The 25,951-nt window shown below is 39.8% G+C and overlaps 1 protein-coding gene across 2 annotated transcripts in view; it reads right to left on the bottom strand.

Annotated features, from left to right (window-relative positions):
* Window positions 1-4,971: 4,971 nt before the first annotated feature.
* TTC39A (tetratricopeptide repeat domain 39A) overlaps window positions 4,972-25,951 on the bottom strand; it is a 78,175-nt gene continuing 57,195 nt past the window's right edge. Inside the window, exons 13-18 of one of the 2 annotated variants that reach the window (XM_063427805.1) lie at window positions 23,661-23,752; window positions 20,617-20,737; window positions 18,983-19,094; window positions 16,611-16,725; window positions 8,965-9,081; window positions 4,972-7,026 (exon numbers count right to left, since the gene is read on the bottom strand). In XM_063427805.1, the coding sequence (XP_063283875.1) occupies window positions 6,927-7,026; window positions 8,965-9,081; window positions 16,611-16,725; window positions 18,983-19,094; window positions 20,617-20,737; window positions 23,661-23,752 (657 nt within the window). In that variant the 3' untranslated portion in view covers window positions 4,972-6,926. Of the gene's footprint in view, window positions 7,027-8,964; window positions 9,082-16,610; window positions 16,726-18,960; window positions 19,095-20,616; window positions 20,738-23,660; window positions 23,753-25,951 lie in introns of those variants that run through there. The other variant, XM_063427806.1, reaches the window with a different exon arrangement.

Genomic DNA, 25,951 nt, shown 5'->3' on the forward strand with positions numbered 1-25,951 from the left:
GAGATTACATCATTTCTATTTTTATATCATGTATTTTGTACTGACCAGTTTGTGATTCAGGTTTCCGAATACAGTTACAGAAGCAGATCTCATCGGGATTCACAATTTATTGATCTGATGCATTCTTTTTTTTTTTGTTCGGCAGTCCCCTTTTAAAGGGGCGGTCTGGTATAGTTACATATGGTGTAATTAACATAGAAACATAGAATGTGACGGCAGATAAGAACCATTCGGCCCATCTAGTCTGCCCAGTTTTCTAAATACTTTCATTAGTCCCTGGCCTTATCTTATAGTTAGGATAGCCTTATGCCTATCCCACGCATGCTTAAACTCCTTTACTGTGTTAACCTCTACCACTTCAGCTGGAAGGCTATTCCATGCATCCACTACCCTCTCAGTAAAGTAATACTTCCTGATATTATTTTTAAACCTTTGTCCCTCTAATTTAAGACTATGTCCTCTTGTTGTGGTAGTTTTTCTTCTTTTAAATATAGTCTCCTCCTTTACTGTGTTGATTCCCTTTATGTATTTAAATGTTTCTATCATATCCCCCCTGTCTCGTCTTTCCTCCAAGCTATACATGTTAAGATCCTTTAACCTTTCCTGGTAAGTTTTAGCCTGCAATCCATGAACCAGTTTAGTAGCCCTTCTTTGAACTCTCTCTATGGTATCAATATCCTTCTGAAGATAGGGTCTCCAGTACTGTGTACAGTACTCCAAGTGAGGTCTCACCAGTGTTCTGTACAATGGCATGAGCACTTCCCTCTTTCTACTGCTAATACCTCTCCCTATACAACCAACTGAATCCCCATATGTGTTTGCTAAGATAGGTGATCTTAAGTAGCCTTGTAAAATTTAATACTGTGTTTCTTGTGTGCGTGCTGTTCCCTAGTTTGTATTTTGAATATATTTTGGGATTTACAGCAGCACTACTTAGAAATGCATGTTCAGGGTGTGCCCCCAATTCCCCTTTGGCTTGTCTTCATCAGTTTGGTTTTGCTTTGTGCACCTCCACTGCAGTCTTTGTCCTATTTGATCTGAAGCACTGCTTGTCCAAATGAAAACCATTTAGGGAACAACTAGATTATGTGTGGTTGTAATGCCATGAGCAAGCACCACAACCAGTCTGCTTTGACAGTAACAATTGCACATCGTCTTTGATGCTTTTGACTGCACTGAGAAGAGATTTACTTTGTGTATCAATGAAAAATACACACAGACTAATGCAGGAAATCTATTTCCTTTATTATTATTTTATTATTTATATAGCGCCATCAGATTCCGTAGCACTGTACTAAGGGTGGACTAACATACATTTAATTGTAACCAGACAACTCAACGTACAGGAACAGAGGTGGAGGGCCCTGCTCAATGAGCTTACATTCTAGAGAAAACTGACTTTTTTAAAACAGTACATTAAAAAAAGTGTTTAAAAAAACAAGAACAACTGAACATTGAAGTTCCTGTATACTTAAAGGTGGTACTCGGACATCTGGTTAAGTTCCAAGCCTAATATATTTACATGTAGGTGACATAAGTGGGGTTATGTCCCATACTTAAGATCTGATACACATTACACTTTTAAGTTATAAATTGTTCATAAAAGCTGTTATAACACAGTCTGTATGGTACTAGATACACTTTTATTTTTTTACATCTTCCGAGGTATGAGATGGATGTAATAGGGGGAGAATCCCCTGGTAAGAAAAAATATTTCTCTCTTCTAACCTTGAAATTAATGCATCTGATCAACTATTTTCAAAAGTCTAAAGCGACAATCCAGGCACCCAGACCACTTCTGCCCATTGGATTGGTCTGGGTGCCAACTCCCACTAATCTTAATCCTGCAACTGTAATTATTGCAGTTTTTTTTATAAACTGCAATAATTACATTGCAGGGTTAACTCCACCTCTAGTGGCTGTCTACTAGACAGCCACTAGAGGGCACTTCCTGATTCATAGCAAAGATTTTCTTTGCTAGAGCGTCGCTGGACGTCCTCACGCTGTGTGAGGACCTCCAGCGTCGCTCAATTCACCAGGAAAGCATTGAAAATCTTTTTCAATGCTTTGCTATGGGGAGACCTAATGCACGTGTGTGGCATTGCCGCGCATGCGCATTAGGTTTCCTCAGCCGGCGGGCGGGATCAGTCTCTCCCACCGTTGACGTGATTACTGGGAGGAGCGACGCCGACCCGAAACCACCGCCGAGGGATATCGGCGGGGTCTCAGGTAAGTGACCTGAACGGATTGTTTTCCTGGCACTGGAGTTTTCCTTTAAAATGACACTATCCCCTTGTCCAAGCACCAAAATTACTTAGAAATGCAATTGTTACATTTTACTATTCCTGCCTATTATAGGCTGTTTGTTATGGAATCTGTTTTATGTAGTACTAACAATCTGTCTAATATACGATATGCAAAGGGATACAAGTTTTAATTGATAGACATAAACTATTAAATGGAAATGTTGGAAAGCCCTGGTAACCTCTAATATTTATGAAATATAGATACACAAGCATTGTTTGTTTATAGTGTGAATGTAGAGAAATGTCCACTAAAATGAGCAATTCTACTGCATTTAAAAAAAAAAAAAAAAAAAAGTTAAAAGGGTCGGGAAAAAGGCTTTTAACCACTTTCAGGGTTGTTCACTAACGCAGGCAGCGGTACATGGTCGTTGACGGCATGGATGTTTGAGTCGGCTACGCGAACCAAGCTGAAACTTGTACCCCTGACTGTTCGACTTCCCGAACAGCTAGGAGAACGGCGTTCGGGAGTCGAAATTCTATCTAGCACTGACCCACAGATAAGTCGACTCTGCATTTTAAAATGACGTTTACGACGGACATTTCTCGACTTATACATGAGTAGCTGAACTTGAAACATAGAGTAAGATATTTTGCTGTCCAGTTATCTTGATGTTAAATTTCAAATTCACCGTGACTTTACTTTGGAGTTTCACTTTAATGAATAATGCTGTGTGTCTCCCAATACCTCCCATCACTGGATCGCCTGTAACGGGGACGGGTGGGGGGGGGCCTTCTAGGAGGCACCACAAGTAACACAACTTGTGTCACTGTCAACACTCACAATAGGCGGGCCTATGAAGTACTGACAACCAGCTTTCCAGCAGCCCCCATACTTGCAGGACCATTCAGTGACAGTGCCTGCTTCACAGCGCAAGCTTATGTAATTATGTGCTGCCTGATTAGTATCTGGTGTACCCAGATGTGGGACACAGGGGAACTAAATAAGGACAGTGGCATAGTATCCTGAAAGCAATTATGGCAACATTGCAGGGAGGAGCAGAAAGAAAACACACACACACACACTCTCTCTCTCTATTCAATACCTTCCAGCATTTCTCCTTTAGATCATACTTTCATCATTCATTACATATTCTCAGCTTTCTGCCATAAGTGGGGGGAAAAAAAACACAAATTTTGTTTTGCTTTATTCGTTTCATTTTTTTTTTCTTTTGCTATTTATTTTCTTCAACAAATACAAAAATACAGGCAAATTTCTTGTTCTGAAACGTCATACAAATGATTTAAAAAAAATAACAAAATTCTAACACGTCCTGGCAAAACAAATCCTTCCAGCCTGAAGGGGTTAAGCTGAGTCCTTGCTTCTGCTTATGACATTGGGCCTCTTATCCCTTGTTCTAGTTTGATGAGAATGCAGAATTAGAGGCACAAGTGATTGATCCTATTGACTCTGTGTCTGAAACAGGTATGAGCCTCAAGCCCCACTTGGTAATAGCCTAATGATAATACATTGACGTAAAAAGATGTATTACACTCTAAGCATGCTACCCAGCACGTAGGCAGTTAAAAATGGCCATCTTTAGTTAAAGAGGAAAAAAAAGGGAGGGGTTACGGTTTTCTTTTTTTTGGTACATGATCTTTCCAGCCTACAGACAAGTTTTTACGTTATTGATTTTGATTGAGAAGTTGGTATTGGTTTCTGTAGTTCACTAGCAGATACTTCAAAGCACAGCTGTCCATAAAACTCCAATTTTTCCCTTTCCTCCAAAGATGACAAAGCCCTATGGGAATTGTACAGGCAAATAGCAGGGTGCAGAAACCAGGCATGTGTGCGATTTTCCAAAAAAAATATAGGATTCCCTTTCTCGCAAAGTTTCTGCAAGTAACCCAGATACAAAAAAATAATAAATCTATCAATGTTCTCCAGGTTTCTGGATGTCCGGATAAGGAGAGTGGCTTATAACGATTAATTCAATGTATGGGTCTACCTCTTTGTCTTCAGATCTCTGCCACCCTCCATATTACCGTGTCCACCATGATCGAGAAACCAGTGTACCCAGGCATGTTTACTGAAAGTATACTATCCACAGTTTGGTCATTTTATGACTGGAGGGAACAGGATGGTCTTTGGAAAGGTGTTCCAGAAAAGAACAGATTTTGAATAAACCTGAATATATCCAAGAAGATCATAACCTTACCATACGTTTAAAGGTACCAAATGCTTACAAAAATCTAAAATGTTCGTACTGCTTTGAAGTTTTCTATAATGCAGAAATTGGGATGGTCTTAAACTACGTACACCTTAAGATAAAGCTAATAAACTTAGCGAGAAATCTACCATGGTAAAAAAAAATAATCATCCTAATGGTATACGGTTATTTGCAGAATCAGGTAGACTTAAATCTACAGAAACTTCAATGGTGAAGCATTTCTCTTCTTGAAGAGAACATTTCCATGTAGACCAGTTTAAAATTCACATCAGGTTGGCATTACAAAGCCCGAAACCTTTACTGCAGGGGTGCCCGCAAGGTAGACTTCCACATGTTTTAAAACTACAGCATCCATGGGGCTTAATGGGAGTTGTACTTCTACAACATCTGGGGATCAACCTTTTGGGCACCCCTGCTTTTTACTGGTGTTTGCCTACTGATTATATAAATAGTAAAACAGATTTTAGATGCAACGTTTTATTCCAGATTCCTCTAACTTTATTTACTACTACTATCATTAAGCACTTGGTGTTCAGCTTGCAACAGATTTTGCATTTATAGGACCAGACCCCCACGGACTCAGCTCTGTTAGTTGTTGGGTTTTGGGACACTTTATGACTGTTCTTGGGTTTTCACCAGAAATTCGCTACATTTAAGTCAAACGAGTTATTTGGTTAATCTACCATTCTTTTGAGGTACGAGGGCACAGAAAATGCACACTGCTTGGTAGCATCTGTGTTAAGTGCTTTCTGGATAGAGGGGTCTAATCTGTAGCTGTTTGACTGTCATTTTTATTTCTGTCTGCTAGGCAGAGAGAAATAAAAGAAAACATTCATTATTCATTCAGTGGTTTTCTTTATAACACTGAATTAAACTATGAAGCCAAATGTTTAACCCCTTAAAGCAAAGAGTAGTCCTATCCCTTTTATATCTTGCTAGGCTTGACATTGTATGGAATAAAGGGATTTCCAGTATAAAGAAGCAGTGTCTCCACCTACTAGAATTACTGGTACCGGGCATTTATTGATGAGCATAATGCATGAAAAAGAAATGTGCAAAAATAAAAAAGGTTAAAAGTTGAAGTCCTGCAATTGTGACAAATCTTCTGGCTATGCAGTTTCTGCAGTGAGTTTTAACAAACCAGGAAGTGACTCAGCCACTCCTGGTGCTCATTTTCTGTAGCGCCGATGAGCTCATTCCCCAGAGCAGGGCTTGGGCACGCAAGAAGTTTCTGAGATTTGTGATGCACAAAGTTAACTGCTGAACTACAACTCACATAGACCTGCAAAAAGGAAACCCTGTAGGTTTGGAAGGAAAACAAATAAACCTAAGATCTCTAGCATAACTAATTCTAACCTATCCTGTGTATTGCATCTAACATCTACCAGCCAGGGGTGCTCATTGAAGGTGGATAAATTGTATTAAACATTGATTCCTCTTTACAGAAACACAGCCTATTAGAAGTAACCCTTAGATTTTTTATTTTTAAAGTAGAAGAAAATGCCTATACTTGTGGGTTTTTTTTCCTCTAAGTTTCCAAATGTTTATAGTAAAACAACCAAGAGTAGGGTTGCCAGATCCATCATGTTTTCCTGGACCATTCATTTGTTACTACACGTTAATGAGCATGACATGAACCTCTGCACACTGCAGTCTATAAATATATATTCTCTCTCTCTCTCTCTCTCCTCATCAATACGTATGATCAGGTGTCTAAGGAAACCATAAGGGATCGGACCTACCTAGCGGAGTGTTAATGACCATCTTACTACATCAGCTAGGAGTTCCCACGCAGTCAGTGAGGTTTGGAATCAATCTAGGAAATCGAATTAGCTTGCAGATTGATCAAGAGTGAGATTGAACTCCTTTAACCACATAGATCATTGGTGACATATATAAAATGTTTACTGCATACATTTTATTACATTTTAATATACTGGCCCTTTAAGTAAGATTCCTGATCACTGTGTAGATGTAGAGTCTGCGACATTCCTTTTGTTGCAGAATAGGCACTTTCTGGATTTTAAATGGTTTGTTTTCAATTTCAGTCCTGAATCATTTTGCCTATGAGTTAAAACCACATTTTCTACATTTTTGTTTGATTAAAGAGCAGTCGGCGTTCACTCACACTGCTAAATCTCCACACTAGAGAGATTGGGGGAATTATAAATCATCCTGGTAATCTTTGTTTTCATTAAATATGTTTTCACTAGTAAAATGTAGTGACAATTTTAAAAATTAAATCAGGCGGGAAAGTGGGCAAGCTTGGAAAAAGACCTTTTGTGAAAATCCTACAAGGTTGATGCCAAACCAAACTCATCCAAGTGATAAAACTATTAGTGCTGCAGCCTAAAAAGTTTGTTTTGCATGTCCACCAGTATTTTAACCCACTTCAGACACCGTCTTTGCCACTGACATCACAAACAATAAATAGAACTGGAATTCACAGAAGTCAACTGCATCCATTAAGTGGAACCGATCTGGCTTGCTGCAAGGCGTCCTGGATCCTGAAATGTGTGCGGGATTCCATGGAGTAATTCTTGTAGTTGTGTCTAGAACAGGAGAATTTAGAACTTAAATGTGATTTCATGACAAATTGTAAATGAAAAATCAATGTCAATAGCTATATCTGTTTAAATTCTGGCCAGTGAAGGTCCTGAACAGTGGATTTAAGCTACAGATTAGTAGATTACCCAGTTCTGTTCCAATTAGAACAACATGTGGTCCAGGATTTACAGATTTGAGAAAAGCCAGCACTCTGGGATTTAGAATTTATCACATAGAAGAAAGAAAAATAAGACCTGCAGCATGATTGATACATCTATTGGGTCTCTTACAAAATATGCTATGCAGCAAGATTGATATACTTATAACAAGTACAACCTGGCTCCAAACCTTATCACTGATCAGAAAATGACCTTGATGGGGACCTATAGTCTAAGATTTTGAAGTTTCTCACTTTTGTTGCACTAAGTGCTACCAACAGGATTCAGGGATTAGTTTAATCTGGTCCAACGGTCAGCGCTTGTGAGCCAGGAAGTGGATGTTGTACAATTCAGATCCATTATTGGCCACCGGTGAGTCAGAATCTAGACATTCTTTTTTTAATGGGGCTATGAATAACACCATGAATGTTGACTAGTTGTAAACACTATTTTAAAACCCATTTTCACTGCCCTATTGTAAAATATGCGAAAAATGAAACCTAGCCGATTATTTTTAATAATACCTTACGATGGAACCCATATTCTTTTGTTCCAGTTCCTACTGTTAGATAATGGAAGGATGAAGAGGCTATATTGCTCAGTAGGTAATCAGTGGTATACCAGTAATATCCTATGGAGTGTAGTGTGTTAACGGTGTTTTAAGTCGCCACAGTAATCACAGACATAGACAACTATCAACAGGAGAATGTAGACCAGGAAATGGAGGCGGAATATTCATCAAAATGAGATTTCATTTGGGTAGCAGAAATCCATAGTTTGAATACAGCCATACACCATCTCTATTGCATTAAAAATGTGACATAAGCAATATGATTATATTATGGTAGAAACATGTTATAGATGGTGTTTGTTTTTACTGAAGTAAAGTCTGCCATTTGAGAAATTATTATTCAGCATCCTTGATCTTCATTTGACTGTCAGGTCTTCATTACCTTTTTTTTAAAATTTATTTTATATAGGGACTCAAATTGCTCACTTTTTCTGCTTGGAGACCAATTATTTGAATGTAACATAGTATAGAACAAAAGGATTTCAGTAAAACCTTTTCCTTATAGCCCAATGTAAGGAGTATTGTAATCTTTGATTATTGCGGAAGGGTGTCATTTTAAAGGAACACTATAGGGTCAGGAATACAAACATATTCCTGACCCTATAGTTTTATAAACACCATCTAGCCTCCTTTGCCTCTCTAAATATAGTAAAATCTTACATTTATTCAAGTCTGCTGCTGCTGGCTCTGATCTGCCTTCTTGGCTGACATTATCAGAAGTGGTGATCTCAGCCAATCACAATGTTTTTTTATAGGAAAGCATTGAATTGGCTACAATTGTCAAGGAGACAGATCAGAGGCAGAGCCAGCACAAGCCAAACACAGCCCTGGCTAATCAGCATCTCCTCATAGAGATTAATTAATTGAATCAATGCATCTCAATGAGGAAAGTTCAGTGTCTCCATGCAGAGGGTTGAGACACTGAATGTCAGTCACACAGTAGCAGTCTGAGGAACGGTCAGTGAAGTTATCACCAGGCTGTAATGTTAACACTGCATTTTCTCTGAAAAGACAGTGTTTACTTCAAAAAGCCTGAAGGTAATGATTCTACTCACCAGAACAAATCCAATAAGCTGTAGTTGCTCTGGTGACTCTTATGTCCATTTAATAAAAACATATATTACCCCCCTCCATTGATCGTGCTGTATGAGACATGGTATGTGTTGTGTGTGTTTGTCCCGCTGTTTATATTGATGCCTCCTGTCGTCACTCACTTTGCCGTTTCCAGAAGTTTAATTGCTTCCTCCCTCTTTTCCAGTTGCAAGCAGAGCAGAGCAAGTTCTAACAGGGCATTGGGGATCAAATAGTGATCATATTTAATCTTCTTTTCACTGCAAAATAAAAAAAAGTCATAATTTAAATGGATTCACAGTGATTGGATGATGCTCAGGTGCCTGAGAAAGATCACAGAAGGGATAGAAATGTTGACACACATCATAATGTTCTAACAATGTGTCTGAGCCACCTGCATGATGTCATGATGTTGTGTTCAAGCAATGCATTTTAAGGAACCCTCCAAGCATCATAACCACTAATGCTCACTGTTGTGGTTATGGTGCCAAGAGTTTCCGGGACCCTCCACCTTTACCTGGGGTGCACGGGGCACCGCTCCACACATCCGCTACTAAGCACACACTTAAGCTAGTTTTCCTGGCACTCTCAGCCAATGAGCTAAGCCCTGCACTGCCTATATACCATGTGTGCCCCAAGCTCATATTTGTGATCTCACAATACAGATCTCATAGAATACAAATTGGTGAGAGCACTCAAACAAAAGAGAAAAATATTACCCACTTTGAGGATAACACTGAAAAGGAGAAAACACAATATACGATAATAACGTCAAATAAACGAAAAATAAAAGATGGGTAAAATACACTCACAAACATGGAGCCAATTGGAAGCTGGCTCAAGCTAAGCGCTTTGAACAGAGAAAATCTCCCAGGGACTGGAACAGGAAACAATTCTTGATGGGTGTCTTCCCAGAATTGGTGCAAAACACAGGAACGCAAGTTGTAAATTGCACATCAAATTTAATATAAACTCATTAAAACAAAAATGGATTCAAACAAATGGTTAAAATTAGGAAAGTTCCATATGTCTGGAAAAAATGTCCCAAAATGTCCTCAGGGTCCACCTTACGCATTTCGGCACAAAGCCTTCATCAGAGGTGCTATCTTCTGTTCTGGCATGGAGCTCCTTTTAAATCCAAAATTTTGGCGCCGTTTTCGCCGATTTACCGGCACTTCTCTTCCGGGTTCTGACGTCAGGACGTCCTGCGTCATCACGTCCTGACGCTACTTCCGGTTTCGGCGAGAATGACGTGTGGAGACCGTCATTCAAAAGAGTCCATAACATTGCAAAATAGAGGGCATAGAAAATACTCAAAACCCCCCATAAATAGAAATAGAGAGGAGGGAAAAGAGACATATTTAAATAGGCAATATTTCCAACAACTTTCTCCCACATCTTAAACTTTAAATAGACTATACTATAAAACACATATATATAATATAAATATATAAAATAATATGCATACATAGAATTGTAGATAATAAATTATTATACATAAAGCTAAATAAAATTAAAATGTCAAAAAAGGGTAAAACAGGATAAAATTAAATAAATATATTTATTAATTTCAAAATCAATGTTTAGCCCATTGGGGACCATGGTTTCCAGCTCAAACATCCATTTCATCTCGGCATATCCTAAATTATATTCTTTATCCCCCCCTCTCCAATGGGTTTTGATCATATCAATCCCCATAAAATCTATACCTCTTGGGTCCCCATTGTGTACTTCAGCATAATGTTTTGATACATTGTGATTTAGGAATTTGCGTTTTATGTTCTCTGATTCGGGTTTTAAGATTACGTATTGTCTTGCCAATTTATTGAAAACCACATTGGCAAGTAAGTAAATAAATTGCCCCTTTGCTTGAACAATTAATAAATGTATTTATTTTATATTCTTTTTTGGTAACCAGTGATGTAAACTGAAAAAAATTTCTATTTTTATTTGCTCTAAACGAGCATCCTTGGCATATACCACAATAGTGGTAACCTTTACTACTCCCCTTCAAAAATGATTTGTCTTCCGCTTTTTCTTTATCTAAAAAACTATTTGTTAATAACTGTTTAAAATTATTCGCCCCCCCATAAAATAAATTTTGGTTTAGAACTTAAAAACGGGACTGCATCTGAATCTTCTTTTAAAACTTACCAGTGTTTTCTGAGTACCGTATATACTCGAGTATAAGCCGACCCGAATATAAGCCGAGGCCCCTAATTTTATCCCAAAAAACTGGGAAAACTTATTGACTCGAGTATAAGACTAGGGTGGGAAATGCAGCAGCTACTGGTAAATTTCTAAATAAAATTAGATCCTAAAAAAAATATATTAATTGAATATTTATTTACAGTGTGTGTATAATGAATGCAGTGTGTGCGTATGTGTGTGTGTATGAGTGCAGCGTGTGTGTATGAGTGCAGTGTGTGTGTATGAGTGCAGTGTGTGTGTATGAGTGCAGTGTGTGTGCATGAATGCAGTGTGTGCAGGGCCGGTGCAAGGATATTTGCCGCCGTAGGCAAAAAACATTTTGCCGCCCCCTCCCCCCCATATGTCCTGACTTCCCCTCCTCCTCCCTCAGTGGTCCTTACCTCCCCACCCCCGTGTTCCTTCACCCCCCCCCAGTGGTCCTTACCCTCCCCTCCCCTAGTGGTCCTTATCCCACCCCCTCCCTCTCATAGTGGTCCTTATCCCCCCCATCCCTCCCATAGTGGTCCATATCCCCCCCCATCCCTCCCATAGTGGTCCATATACCCCCCCCTCCCTCCCATAGTGGTCTTTATACCCCCCCTCCCTCCCATAGTGGTCCTTATCCCCCCCTCTCCCTCCCATAGTGGTCCTTATACCCCCCTCCCATAGTGGTCCTTATACCCCCCTCCCTCCCATAGTGGTCCTTATACCCCCTCTCCCTCCCATAGTGGTCCTTATACCCCCCTCCCTCCCATAGTGGTCCTTATCCCCCCCCTCCCATAGTGGTCCTTATCCCCCCCCCTCCCTCCCATAGTGGTCCTTATCCCCCCCTCCCTCCAATAGTGGTCCTTATCCCCCCCTCTCCCTCCCATAGTGGTCCTTATACCCCCCTCCCTCCCATAGTGGTCCTTATCCCCCCCTCCCTCCCATAGTGGTCCTTATCCCCCCCTCCCTCCAATAGTGGTCCTTATACCCCCCCCCCTCCCTCCCTTAGTGGTCCTTATCCCCCCCCCTCCCTCCCATAGTGGTCCTTATCCCCCCCCTCCCTCCCATAGTGGTCCTTATCCCCCCCTCCCTCCCATAGTGGTCCTTATTCCCCCCCCCCTCCCTCCCATAGTGGTCCTTATTCCCCCCCCCTCCCTCCCATAGTGGTCCTTATTCCCCCCCCCTCCCTCCCATAGTGGTCCTTATTCCCCCCCTCCCTCCCATAGTGGTCCTTATACCCCCCCTCCCTCCCATAGTGGTCCTTATACCCCCCCTCCCTCCCATAGTTGTCCTTATACCTCTTTTTTTTGTTATTATAAATTTTTTATTATTATTTCTTATTTTTTTATTATATTTTTTTTTTCGTCCCCCCTCCCTGCTTGATACATAGCAGGGAGGGGGGCTCCTTCCCTGGTGGTCCAGTGGCAGTTCAGTGAGGGGAGAGGGGGGCTGGCAGAGCTGTACTTACCTCTCCTGCAGCTCCTGTCAGCTCTCTCCTCCTCCGCGCGGTCTGTGCAGCTCCCTCTGTCAGCTCCCAGTGTAAGTCTCGCGAGAGCCGCGGCTCTCGCGAGACTTACACTGGGAGCTGACCGAGGTGCTGAACGGACGGCGCGGAGGAGGAGAGAGCTGACAGGAGCTGCAGGAGAGGTAAGTACAGCTCTGCCAGCCCCCCTCTCCCCCCAGTCTGTATTATGGCAATGTAAATTGCCATAATACAGACTCTGACTCGAGTATAAGCCGAGTTGGGGTTTTTCAGCCCAAAAAATGGGCTGAAAAACTCGGCTTATACTCGAGTATATACGGTAATTTTACAAAAGATAATCAGAAAACACTGGTAAGTTTTAAAAGAAGATTCAGATGCAGTCCAGTTTTTAAGTTCTAAACCGAAATTTATTTTATGGGGGGCGAATAATTTTAAACAGTTATTAACAAATAGTTTTTTAGATAAAGAAAAAGCGGAAGACAAATCATTTTTGAAGGGGAGTAAAGGTTACCACTACTATTGTGGTATATGCCAAGGATGCTCGTTTAGAACAAATAAAAATAGAAAAGTTTCTCAGTTTACATCACTGGTTACCAAAAAAGAATATAAAATAAATACATTTATTAATTGTTCAAGCAAAGGGGCAATTTACTTACTTACTTGCCAATGTGGTTTTCAATATATTGGCAAGACAATACGTAATCTTAAAACCCGAATCAGAGAACATATATATAACATAAAACGCAAATTCCTAAATCACAATGTATCAAAACATTATGCTGAAGTACACAATGGGGACCCAAGAGGTATAGATTTTATGGGGATTGATATGATCAAAACCCATTGGAGAGGGGGGGGTAAAGAATATAATTTAGGATATGCCGAGATGAAATGGATGTTTGAGCTGGAAACCATGGTCCCCAATGGGCTAAACATTGATTTTGAAATTAATAAATATATTTAATTTTATCCTGTTTTACCCTTTTTTTACATTTTAATTTTATTTTGCTTTATGTATAATAATTTATTATCTACAATTCTATGTATGCATATTATTTTATATATTTATATTATATATATGTGTTTTATAGTATAGTCTATTTAAAGTTTAAGATGTGGGAGAAAGTTGTTGGAAATATTGCCTATTTAAATATGTCTCTTTTCCCTCCTCTCTATTTCTATTTATGGGGGGTTTTGAGTATTTCCTATGCCCTCTATTTTGCAATGTTATGGACTCTTTTGAATGACGGTCTCCACACGTCATTCTCGCCGAAACCAGAAGTAGAGTCAGGACGTGATGACGCAGGACGTCCTGACGTCAGAACCCGGAAGAGAAGTTGCCAGTAAATCGGCGAAAACGGCGCCAAAATTTTGGATTTAAAAGGAGCTCCATGCCAGAACAGAAAATCGCACCTCTGATGAAGGCTTTGTGCCGAAACGCGTAAGGTGGACCCTGAGGACATTTTGGGACTTTTTTTCCAGACATATGGGACTTTCCTAATTTTAACCATTTGTTTGAATCCATTTTTGTTTTAATGAGTTTATATTAAATTTGATGTGCAATTTACAACCTGCGTTCCTGTGTTTTGCACCAATTCTGGGAAGACACCCATCAAGAATTGTTTCCTGTTCCAGTCCCTGGGAGATTTTCTCTGTTCAAAGCGCTTAGCTTGAGCCAGCTTCCAATTGGTTCCGTGTTTGTGAGTGTATTTTACCCATCTTTTATTTTTCGTTTATTTGACGTTATTATCCTATATTGTGTTTTCTCCTTTTCAGTGTTATCCTCAAAGTGGGTAATATTTTTCTCTTTTGTTTGAGTGCTCTCACCAATTTGTATTCTATTATATCACTTGTGTCTATTTTAGTGGTTTATTGTGGCCCACTAAGGTGATTGCAGCACCAGAGTGTTTATTATTTTTTCACCGTATGCTTTTGTATTTTGAATACAGATCTCATGCTTGATGGTCTTGGTTTATGATTTGCTTTACGAGCTATAATTATGCCTATAAAACAAAGTATAATTATAACTGTCTATACTTAAAGAGTGATTTGAAAGTATTCGAAAATCCTACTTCATTGAGTATCATAATTAGTGGAAAAGAAGAGAAGTAAATTAAAGGACTAATGATTTAACAAAACTCAGGGGGAAAAAATCAAATATGTAACGAAAGATACTGTCACCGAATATATTTACGACATGCCAATTCATCGAAAATGTATTGACACCTCAAGGACTATAGGGGAGGGAGAGAATTCAGATACATATACAGTTATTTTTTATTATTCTGTGGGATAGGTACAAGAAGGTAGGTGATTAAACGGTATCTCTCTGGAAATGTTCGGTATCTGGAAATAAACGGTATCTCTCTGAAGAGTTGTTTAGCTATGGTAGTTATAACCATGTCAAAGATGTAAAATTACATATACACATCCTGCTCGCAATTTCTAATAACTAATCTGCACTTTTATGTGGGAATAAACATTGCAAAATCTGCAATAGCAGGCATCAATAGGAATATATTTTCTGTACAGCAAATACACTTATGTGAAAAAAGTGGACTGACTGTAAGTCTAAGATGTTGCCCTCGATATACGAAGTTCCTGGGATTGTGAGAAGATTTCCTGTCTGTTGTAAACGTATTGGTTTACCCCAGACTAGCCGTTATGTACACTGCTTTATCGTAAGGTGTGCAATTAAAGTACACTACTGAGGTCAGTGAATTGTGGAATACAGAAAAGCTAAGCAGTGTCCCAGACTATACAGCGAGTCGGCAGACGTCTGTCACCGTGTACATAAAGGGTTAAAGGGGAAGGAGAAGAGGGGGCTATTTACATTGATTGCAATAGATGAATTGATGTTCCATCAGTGATACACTTCCTCTAACACAATATTAAAATGATTTACTAAACCAGTGAGCTGCGCTGACATCAGCATTCCAGAATGCACATATGACCATATTATCGCATACGGTAATAAATCTGCCAGCCTCAGGCCAAGAGAAGAACGATCAGCTCGGTTTTAAACATGGATGTGAGAAACATGTTCCTTTCAAATTAAACAGCATGACCAACTTTACCCGACTTGTACGAAAGAAAAAACGGTCACATCTGACATAAAATGATTTTGGAATCCAGCTCAGAGAAGTAGTTAGAATCATTCATTTTGCATTTATAAGATTCTTACTACATGAAAGTGCTTCCTGCAAAGTGGGAGTCAGAGCATTTCATGATCCTGAAGGAAGACTATATTATTCTGATTATCAGTATTTTTTTATATATAGTTACATAGCTGAAAAGAGACTTGCGTCCATCAAGTTCAGCCTTCCTCACATTTGTTTTTTGCTGTTGATCCAAACGAAGGCAAAACACCCAGTTTGAAGCACTTCCAATTTTGCAACAAGGTAGGAAAAAAAAAAATCCTTCTTGACCCCAGAATGGCAGTCAGATTTATCCTTGGATCAAGCAGTTATTACCCTACATTGAAAGATTATATCCTTGAATATTCTGTTTTTGCAAGTATGCATCTAGCAGCTGTTTGAACATCTGTATGGACTCTGATAAAACCACTTCTTCAGGCAGAGAATTCCACATCCTGATTGTTCTTACATTAAAAAACCTTTCCTTTGCCTTAGACGAAATCTTCTTTCTTCAATTGTATATATAACATATATACAATTACAGAAAGGGGATAAGTAAGCATGTGAAAGTAAATATACATTTGACAGTAAGAAAACATGACTGTAAGCATGTTTTGCACATTTTGTGTGAGTTTGCCAGCGAGTGAATCATGTGTTTCTGAAAATCCTTCCCCTAGCTGAGTCCAGAGGCAGAATGACAATAACACGGGACATTGGACAAAATTCAGTCCTATTGTAATATCCCATAGATATCAGGTTTATGTTATGCAACTGTGTGATCTGTAGGGAAAGAGTGCGTGCGTGTGCGTGTATATTTCTTCTACTTGTCCAACACGCAAGTCATGTTTACTCTCTCGTGGTTTATCCAGTAAACACTTACACATAACTCCAACATTAACAGGAGCTCTCTAATACAATCAACCATGAGCCCAACTAAGGATAGCAGACAGCATATCTGGGAAAACCTCTCCGTGCATTAATCCTGAATACTTACTTGACATGTATGTAGTTGAAGCAATCTTTTGCCTCCTCAACTCTTCCCAGATACCTCAAGCAAAGGCCTTTCAGTAGCTTTAGAACACATTGATCGTCCATCTTGAATTCGGAAACTGCACAAATAAAATATATTACAAAGGAAATTTATTCCCTTATTCTATGCCAAGTCAGCAAAAAAGACACACAAAATGAATTTCCAATTTAAATGCCAAAACCAAAAATAGACAATTTGGAGATTTCTTTATTTTTGCCAAAACTGTGAAATCCACCTGGAGATCTAGGCAATTTATATTTTAGTGTGGACTTATTTTCCTGGGAGGAAATCAAACAAAAAAAACAAAAACAAATGAAGGTCAAGCAATATCACATTATCACGGATGATAAAAAGGCTTTCAACAATGCTTGGTTCTCCCAAATTGTACCCCCTGCTTGGTATTATTATGATTTACTGCCTGCTGAGGTAGCTCAGACAATAGATAGCACACATTTATTGAATCATGAAATAAAGATCAAATAAATCATAAAAATGTACCAATTTTAGGGATTAAAATGAATGAAGAATCTAAAATACTCTAGAGCATTTAAGTGAATAAACCTTGGTTTGTCTGACATTTCTCTATGGGGAAATACAATCTGTCCAATATTAATTTCTGGGGAAAATTACTTTTTAGGCTTTTAGCTGACGGGCAAGTTTTAAATTGCTTCTGCCATTCAAACAGCATTTTGCATACAAGCTGAAATGACTTGGAATTTAAATAGCGTGCCATTATAAGTGACATATAATACTGAGCAGGAAGTCAAAATAATGTATGATGACACAGAGCCATTAACACTAATGTCACTATATCAGCACTTTAATGGGGCACTCCAAGGTGTGCCACCCACTATTACACATTAAAGAATTTATTTAAACATCTGTTTCTGTTTCAGTAAATTATCCAGCTCTGATCTTTCTCAAGAAACATCTGCATCAACCAGCAGAGACCTGTCAGCCAACCATGTCCATCTAAGGCTAACTATACCTGGCTTCCTAGGAATTTGTGATGCTACAGGAATGCAGACATTTGGTAAAGGTCTGATTCATTAAAGCGAGATGGTTGTATTGTAGTAAGTCCGTGAGCGCATTCCCTCATTTTTGACAAACTGACTGGTTTTTAAAAGAAATGATTAAAATAGGGTTCTCTTCTGACGCAAAACAGACTCCCTTTGTTGACGCACCGCCATGAGAGGATTGGAAGGCAATGGCCCCATTGACATACTAGCATAGAAGGGCTGGCAAAGGGGTGGTTAGCTGCTGCTTCAAAACACTCTTTGTAAAATTAAATGAGTGTGTTAGAATGTGTGGTGTGTTAGAATGTTTGTTCTGTTCAGTTCTGCAGTAGTGAAGCAGCAGGCAGGAATTGTATCGGGTCTTTGATAGCCCAGCACGGTGTGGGTCTGTGCTTAGGCTGGAGCCTGTGCTCTCAATGCTCTCACGGCTTAGGATGGTCCTCTGGGCCATTTGGGGGTGGACTGTGGTATCTGAGGCTGAGCAGGCTACAGACTACAATGAGTATGTACAATATCCCTGGAAGTGTGAGATAAGACAGTGATCGCAACATTCACAACATGCGCCAGTTGTCATTGTTGGTAAAGGGATCAGTGGGAAAGGGATCATACTGCACAGGTAACACTACTAGAGGGGGCTGGGATGTACAATGGAATAACTCAAATTTACAGCAGGCTTCATCTCTCAAATCTATATGTATCTCATGCTCTGTGTGAGCAGAACCTTACACAATGGGATCTGTGGATTTTGCAAAAAATAAAACAAAGAAACCAATTGATTTGTACTATCCCTCAGGCCACACATTGCCAGCCCTCCCCTGCACACTAATAATGTGGAAACTACATTCCACAATGTTAAATGAGATTCTGTCCAATCGGGGTAGTAATGATAAAATTAAGGGATGTCACCACTTGCTCCATATGTTGTTAGTTTCCTGGCGTCTCACTATTTATTTCTGAGACCAAGGGTTGGACGACACCAGCATTACGCAAAACACAATTTTAAAAAGGTTTTGGTTGGTTTATGTTGCAGGACGTTCTAGCATCTTTATTATAAAAATGTTCTTTTAATCAGGGGATGCTTTAAAAATATAAAGTTTGTCAAATGTGGAAAGTAAGTTGCAGCTTTTTTCTTTCGTTTTGCAACCACCGGCAAATAAATGAACACAGCATTTAAACAGCTCTTTAACTTAGTGAATTGGGAATAAAGAGGAATCCTGTGTGGTTGCGGATTTCAGACATGGAAAATAAATGAGCCGGATGCCCCCACATGCAAGTACGCCCCAAGAATGAGTGCTTGCCTTAAACTACATCACTGGCTACCTGCGACTCCTTCCAGAGCTTCTTCTGCCCGGACCAGGGTCTCCAACATGGACTCTGTCACATCCGCATGCTTTCCAATCACAGCGTACCCGTTCCAAATATACATCATTTCCTGCAACACGAGAAAAGAAAATTCACAGTTTAAGAAGACCTTTCATCAACAACGACTGGCCTTTTCTCATATTTCTGTGTGTTCAGTATGGAAAGGTAGTTTTAGTGCTTAGACAATTATTTAGATCTTAGGCCCCTAAACTCTTTGGACATGGACCCAAAAATACCGTACAAGGTATTTGCTTGTAGATCCACTTTTCTCAGTGACCCCATTCCTTAATTATATTATTCTTTAAAAAAAAAAAAACATTCTTTAGAGTAACATCATATTGTCAGAGGGCTCTCTGCCACTGTAGCAGCTTTCCACAATGCAATAAAAGCAGACATCAGACGGTTGGTCCGGGAGACTCCCACATATTTAATGTGGCACCCGCACACCATTTGTAATATCCCGGAAATCATACACACAATCTGACATACAATGTGTGAAAGATTTCCAGGATATTACATATTTCAAACGCTCTTTACTCATTATTCACCTGATAGGTATTGTTCATGAACAGGTGCCCGGCTCTTTAAGAGCCTGACCGGGCCTCTGCAGTATCAGCCAGCTGGGAGGAAGTGGTGTGCTGTCATTTCCTCCCAGCTAAATAGACAGCCGCGTGGGAGGGAGGAGGAAGCTGCAGGCAGCACCAGAGCAGGCAGTATGGAGAGGCTGGAGTGAGCTGCTGCTGCATGCTCACTCCCATCAGCCTAAGCCCAGACCCCAAAAGGTAAGCTAACAGGTGGCTGCAATGTATGCCAGATTGTATGTGTATATGTATCAGTGTGTATATATTTGTGTATGTGCTAGTATGTGTAGCTGAGAGTCTGTGCCAGTGTGCATCTGTATGTGTGTATGTGCCAGTATGTGTATGTGCTATTGTCCGTATCCGAGTGTCTGTGCCAGTGTGTGTATCTGTGTGTCTGTGTATGTGCCAGTGCGTGTATCTGAGTGTCTGTGTATGTGCCAGTGTATATCTGTGTGTTAAGGTATGTGTGTATCAGTGTGCATATCTGTGTGTCAAGGTGTGCCCATGTGTCTTTGTGTTAATAGTGTGTGTAAATAGTTGAAATATGTTGTGATTGTGTGTGGGGGCGCACATGGGGGGCAGGAAGGGGTGCACCCACCTCCCTGAAACTAGTTTTTGCATGTTGGGATGTCTAAATTTATTTATTCTAACAGTGGGAACCCACTAAAATGACATTAGATGCTGGGAACTTCTTCTGGGTCCCAATTTAGAGGCGAGGAACCACTAGTTTAAACAATAAAGTGACTTGTGTTGTTCTCCTAACCTCTTTGCCACATGAACAAACATCTAGACACAATCACTTTTGTTGCAAGTGAACATTATCCTCTTTTGACAGAAAAACAGACTTAGGTGGTTGCACATAAAAAGGTCAGAAAATAAAATGAATCTGTCAGCAAAATCATTTTCAGTATCATTACATAAAATATTATATTCTATGGAAATGTGTGGCATTAATTGAGCTATCTCGTGTGATTCACCAATACCAATAGAAATGTCCGCAGTGAGACATACCAAGGGAGGGACTGGCAAAAGGACAGGATTATCCTGAAGATATCGCCGAGATTTCCTGATGGCATATTTTTCAGTGGGGAGAGATTTTCCAGCAATCTTGAGTTTAAGACTTGGAACCTGCCTGAAAGAAACACGGAAATGTCAGGTAACTCATGCGAACACAAATACCAACATTATACAGAGCATTCTGTTTAACAAATATTAGTTCAAAATATGTCATTTGTCATGTTAATGACACAGCCAAGAGCTCAGAAAAAAATATAACTGGGTGGAATTAGAGTGATAATACTTATCGGGGAAATAATACATGGAGGTTGGGGATATTAGTACAATGCTGGGAATTAGGAAATAAGTGGAGGGAGCAGAGATCAGAATATTTAATCAAGGTCACTTCTACTTTTGTATTTATTTTACAAATTTTAGAGTTTATGGAGGCGGGGACTTAAAGGAGCACTATAGGGTCAGGGACACAAACATATATCTTTGACCCTATAGTGTTTAAAACAACCATCAAGCCCTTCTGGGCCCCTCATGCCTCCATAAATATAGTAAAATCTTACTTATATGCAAGCCTGAAGCTGCTGGCTCTACCCCTGCCTGCCTCAGACCTGCAAGCTACCTGCTAACATCATCAGAAGTGTTATTCTGATCCAATCACAGTGCTTCCCCATAGGATTGGCTGAGACTGACAAGGCGGCAGATCAGGGGCCACTGTCATCATGATTCAAACACAGCCCTGGCCAATCAGTATCTCCTCATAGAGATGAATTGAATCAATGAATCTCTATGAGGAAAATTCAGTGTCTGCATGCAGAGGGAGGAGATACTGAATGTTTGGATGCATTTTAGGCAGCCATGACCCAGGAAGGATCTCTAACAGCCATCTGAGGAGTGGCCAGTGCAGTTATCACTAGGCTGTAATGTAAACAATGCATTTTCTCTGAAAAGACAGTGTTTACAGCAAAAGGCCTGAAGGTGATGATTCTACTCACCAGAACAAATTCAATAAGCTGTAGTTAAGGACACATGACATATGTGACATGGCGTAACCCTTTAAGAGTGCATGGGTAGTAAGGAGGTCAGTCGCGATTTTGATGGGACTTGAATTATGGAGAATGTATGATGCTTTATGAAATTGCGGGGTTTCAGACGTATGAGCACAGTCATGACGAAAGTGGGTGATTGGATGTGACGATTATGGTTTTACTAACAGTAGGGGAAGAGGAAGGAGTGCATGAAGGAGGGAACAATGTAAGAGCCGTGGAGGTGAACTTGAAAATAGAGTGCGTCAAGCCTGGAAATGGCTGAGGAAGACGTGATGGAGTTTTGCAGGAGAGGGAGGTGGTGGATTGTTTTGGAAATGGTAGGTGGTAGTAAGTTTGTCAAAAAAGTAAGGAGGAGGGGAGCTGCGCCTGAAGGGAAGACATATAGAAGAAAATTTAAAAACACACACACACAATTCTTTCTTAGATAAGGTTGTTTGCGCAGTCATGAGCATAACATATGTTTAGGGTATTAAACTTAATAAATACAATAATTATTTGTATTTGGGTTTTATGTCTGTTTGAAGCTCTATCTTTTATTGTGTTTTGTCAGAGTTGCGGCAGAATGTCCTGTTATAGCTCTGACCAAGCATTCATCACATCCTGCGCCTCTCCCACAAACTCCTGTTCTACACCCAGGAAAAAATGACCCTGGCTGAATTCAGGTCCAGGTCATTGAGAATCATTTAGACCACAAAGGGCCTGCCAGTCATGCTGTAATGCATTCAAATAAAACCAAACAGATATCATTACATCCAAATAAATCAAATCTCGCCCTTTGCCATATCTTGTCTGTTAGAAAACAAATATGTGACAACCATTCTATAAAAAGGTTACATTCATTACACAGCGCCCCTTTCAATCCAGTTGTGCAGTTTCCACAAAGCATGTTATGCATTGTTCTGCAATGTCTCAGTAAACGATGCACAAATCCCAACAGTGACATCTAGTGGAAATTTTAAAACTTACATTTTATTTTAGCATTCATTTGTCAGTTCAAAAGTTAAGAGAACTCTGCAGTTAAATTAACAATTTAGATCATTTTGTGCTTCCAACATTGTGGCAACCGTTTCAGGAAGATTCTTTCAGGCTTGTTTCAGCATGACAAAGTTCCCATGTAAAAAGTGAGCTTCATGCAGAAATCGTGTTTTTAACTTGACAAATTAGTATGCCAACCGCACACCTAGCCTAAACACCCAATATCACGGCCTAATAACGTTCATCATACTACCTCGTAAAAAATAAAGAATTATAATAACGTTTATCAGAGCGAGCTCAAGGGAATTCATGCATTAATGTTCCACCTTCTCAAAAAAGTGTAGACCGTTACAGCAGCACAGAGTGACTGCCGTGATAAGAATGCTCATGGTTTTAGAAGGAGATGCTGCATGAGTCTATGTACTTGGGCGCATATTATATTTCAATTTTTAATTTTTTTAATTTAAATAGCAATATATGTTTACAAAAATAAAATGACGAGAAATATTAAATGGTTTTGAAATGTTGTATTTTATTTCCATTGCACAAATATAACGTAATAAAGCAATACTGCAAGGAAAGTCACAACAAAACAAATATATAAAAATATATTTATTATTACAATTATTTATAAAAGTACCAAAACTTTCGGCAGCGTTGTTCAGTCCCTACATTTTGTTAATGTGCCCATTGTACAAGGGAGTGAGACAATATGTAGCAGGGATTAGTTTATAGAACACTCCTATAGGAATTTTTTATTTAACAATTTAGTAGATATACCTGCCAGTAAAAATATGCATGCATTTATTGGGGGTATAACGAAAAACAGCCGACCTTGTGTCTTCAGCCTCTCCAAGCCCCCTCAGCCCTCGTTAGGAAGTCTCTAAGGTGCAAGAGGGTGAGTTTTCATGGCCGCATGTCCACACGGCACGGCTGATGTGAGCACACTTGTGCATGGCCTATGTTAGTTCATACATACATATACACGGATTCGACAGAGCTTTAAGAATCATTTACACATACCTGAAGAGTTTAACTTCATCATCTCCGAATGGTTTGCAGTCCTGCTTGTCAAACATGCTGAGGTAGGATGCCTTCATGTAAGTATACGTGGCCTGTAAACAGATTACAGAAGAATACAGTGTTGCTGTGGGACATATACAAATGCTCTATGTTGTGCATGAAGAGTGCACCCAGCAGTTTTGTGGCATTCATATCGAATTAAAACAAAACTATTGTAAATCGCAATGATATTTTAAATAGAGATGCAGGATAGCTATTATTCCAATATAACCATACAGTATACAGTTCCTGAATTTGTCAATAAACAGTAAACTCTATAATAGCGACCTGTGGTAGCAAACCATTTGTTTTAACAGCATAGATGGGCCCTGCAGTGTGTCAACCCACTTGGGTCTTTGTCAAACCTTGAGCACAAACTTGGATCATATTGGTTGTACTATTGAGGTTTGTTTTATGAAACACAGTGTATGAGTTTATCACATAAAGCTCATAATAATGTGCAATGTGTATGAGTGTGTGCAAGTGCTCTACAGAAATAAAAATCAGTGTATGCAATGTGTGTGAATGCATTACAGAGCTCCACAGCAGTAAAAACCAGTGTGTACAATGTGTGTGAATGGATCACAGAGCTCCACAGCAATACAAAAGAATCACATGATGTGCAGTGTGTATGAGTATCATTGAGTCTTATACCAATAAAGGAATTTGCAGTGTGCATTGTTATGAAGCTCAGGGACACCTTCATTTACTGCATATCCCTTTGAGTTTCATTGCTGTGAGATCTGTGAGTTATTAAAGTGCAGTGAGTATAACAGGGCTCCACAGCAATTACACTCACTGTAATATATGGTGTATATCAGTGTAGCACAGAGCTCCACAGTAAAAGCACTCACTGTATCTGCGGAATATAATGTTATCACAGAGCTCTACATAAATGTTACACAGTAAAGGTGCAATTTGTCAGTGCATCGCAGAGATTCGCAGCAATAAAACTCACCGCAATCTGCAGTGTGAGTGCATCGCAGAGATTCACAGCAATAAAACTCACAGTAATGTGCAGTGTGAATGCATCACAGATATCTGCAGTAATAAAACTCACAGTAATGTGCAGTGTGAGTGCATCGCAGAGATTCACAGCAATAAAACTCACAGTAATGTGCAGTGTGAGTGCATCGCAGAGATTCGCAGCAATAAAACACCGTAATGTGCAGTGTCTGAGTGATCACAGAGATTCGCAGCAATAAAACTCACCGTAATGTGCAGTGTCTGAGTGCATCGCAGAGATTCACAGCAATAAAACTCACAGTAATGTGCAGTGTGAGTGCATCGCAGAGATGCGCAGCAATAAAACTCACAGTAATGTGCAGTGTGAGTGCATCGCAGAGATGCGCAGCAATAAAACTCACAGTAATGTGCAGTGTGAGTGCATCGCAGAGATTCACAGCAATAAAACTCACAGTAATGTGCGGTGTGAGTGCATCACAGAGATTCACAGCAATAAAACTCACAGTAATGTGCGGTGTGAGTGCATCACAGAGATTCACAGCAATAAAACTCACAGTAATGTGCAGTGTGAGTGCATCGCAGAGATTCACAGCAATAAAACTCACAGTAATGTGCAGTGTGAGTGCATCGCAGAGATTCACAGCAATAAAACTCACAGTAATGTGCAGTGTGAGTGCATCACAGATATCTGCAGTAATAAAACTCACAGTAATGTGCAGTGTGAGTGCATTGCAGAGATTCGCAGCAATACAACTCACAGTAATGTGCAGTGTGAGTGCATCGCAGAGATTCACAGCAATAAAACTCACAGTAATGTGCAGTGTGAGTGCATCGCAGAGATTCGCAGCAATAAAACACCGTAATGTGCAGTGTGAGTGCATCGCAGAGATTCACAGCAATAAAACTCACAGTAATGTGCAGTGTGAGTGCATCGCAGAGATTCACAGCAATAAAACTCACAGTAATGTGCAGTGTGAGTGCATCACAGATATCTGCAGTAATAAAACTCACAGTAATGTGCAGTGTGAGTGCATTGCAGAGATTCGCAGCAATACAACTCACAGTAATGTGCAGTGTGAGTGCATCGCAGAGATTCACAGCAATAAAACTCACAGTAATGTGCAGTGTGAGTGCATCGCAGAGATTCGCAGCAATAAAACACCGTAATGTGCAGTGTCTGAGTGATCACAGAGATTCGCAGCAATAAAACTCACAGTAATGTGCAGTGTGAGTGCATCGCAGAGATTCACAGCAATAAAACTCACAGTAATGTGCGGTGTGAGTGC

This window comes from Pelobates fuscus, chromosome 7 (genome assembly GCF_036172605.1).
Source record: "Pelobates fuscus isolate aPelFus1 chromosome 7, aPelFus1.pri, whole genome shotgun sequence".
NCBI classification, from domain to species: Eukaryota; Metazoa; Chordata; class Amphibia; order Anura; family Pelobatidae; genus Pelobates; species Pelobates fuscus.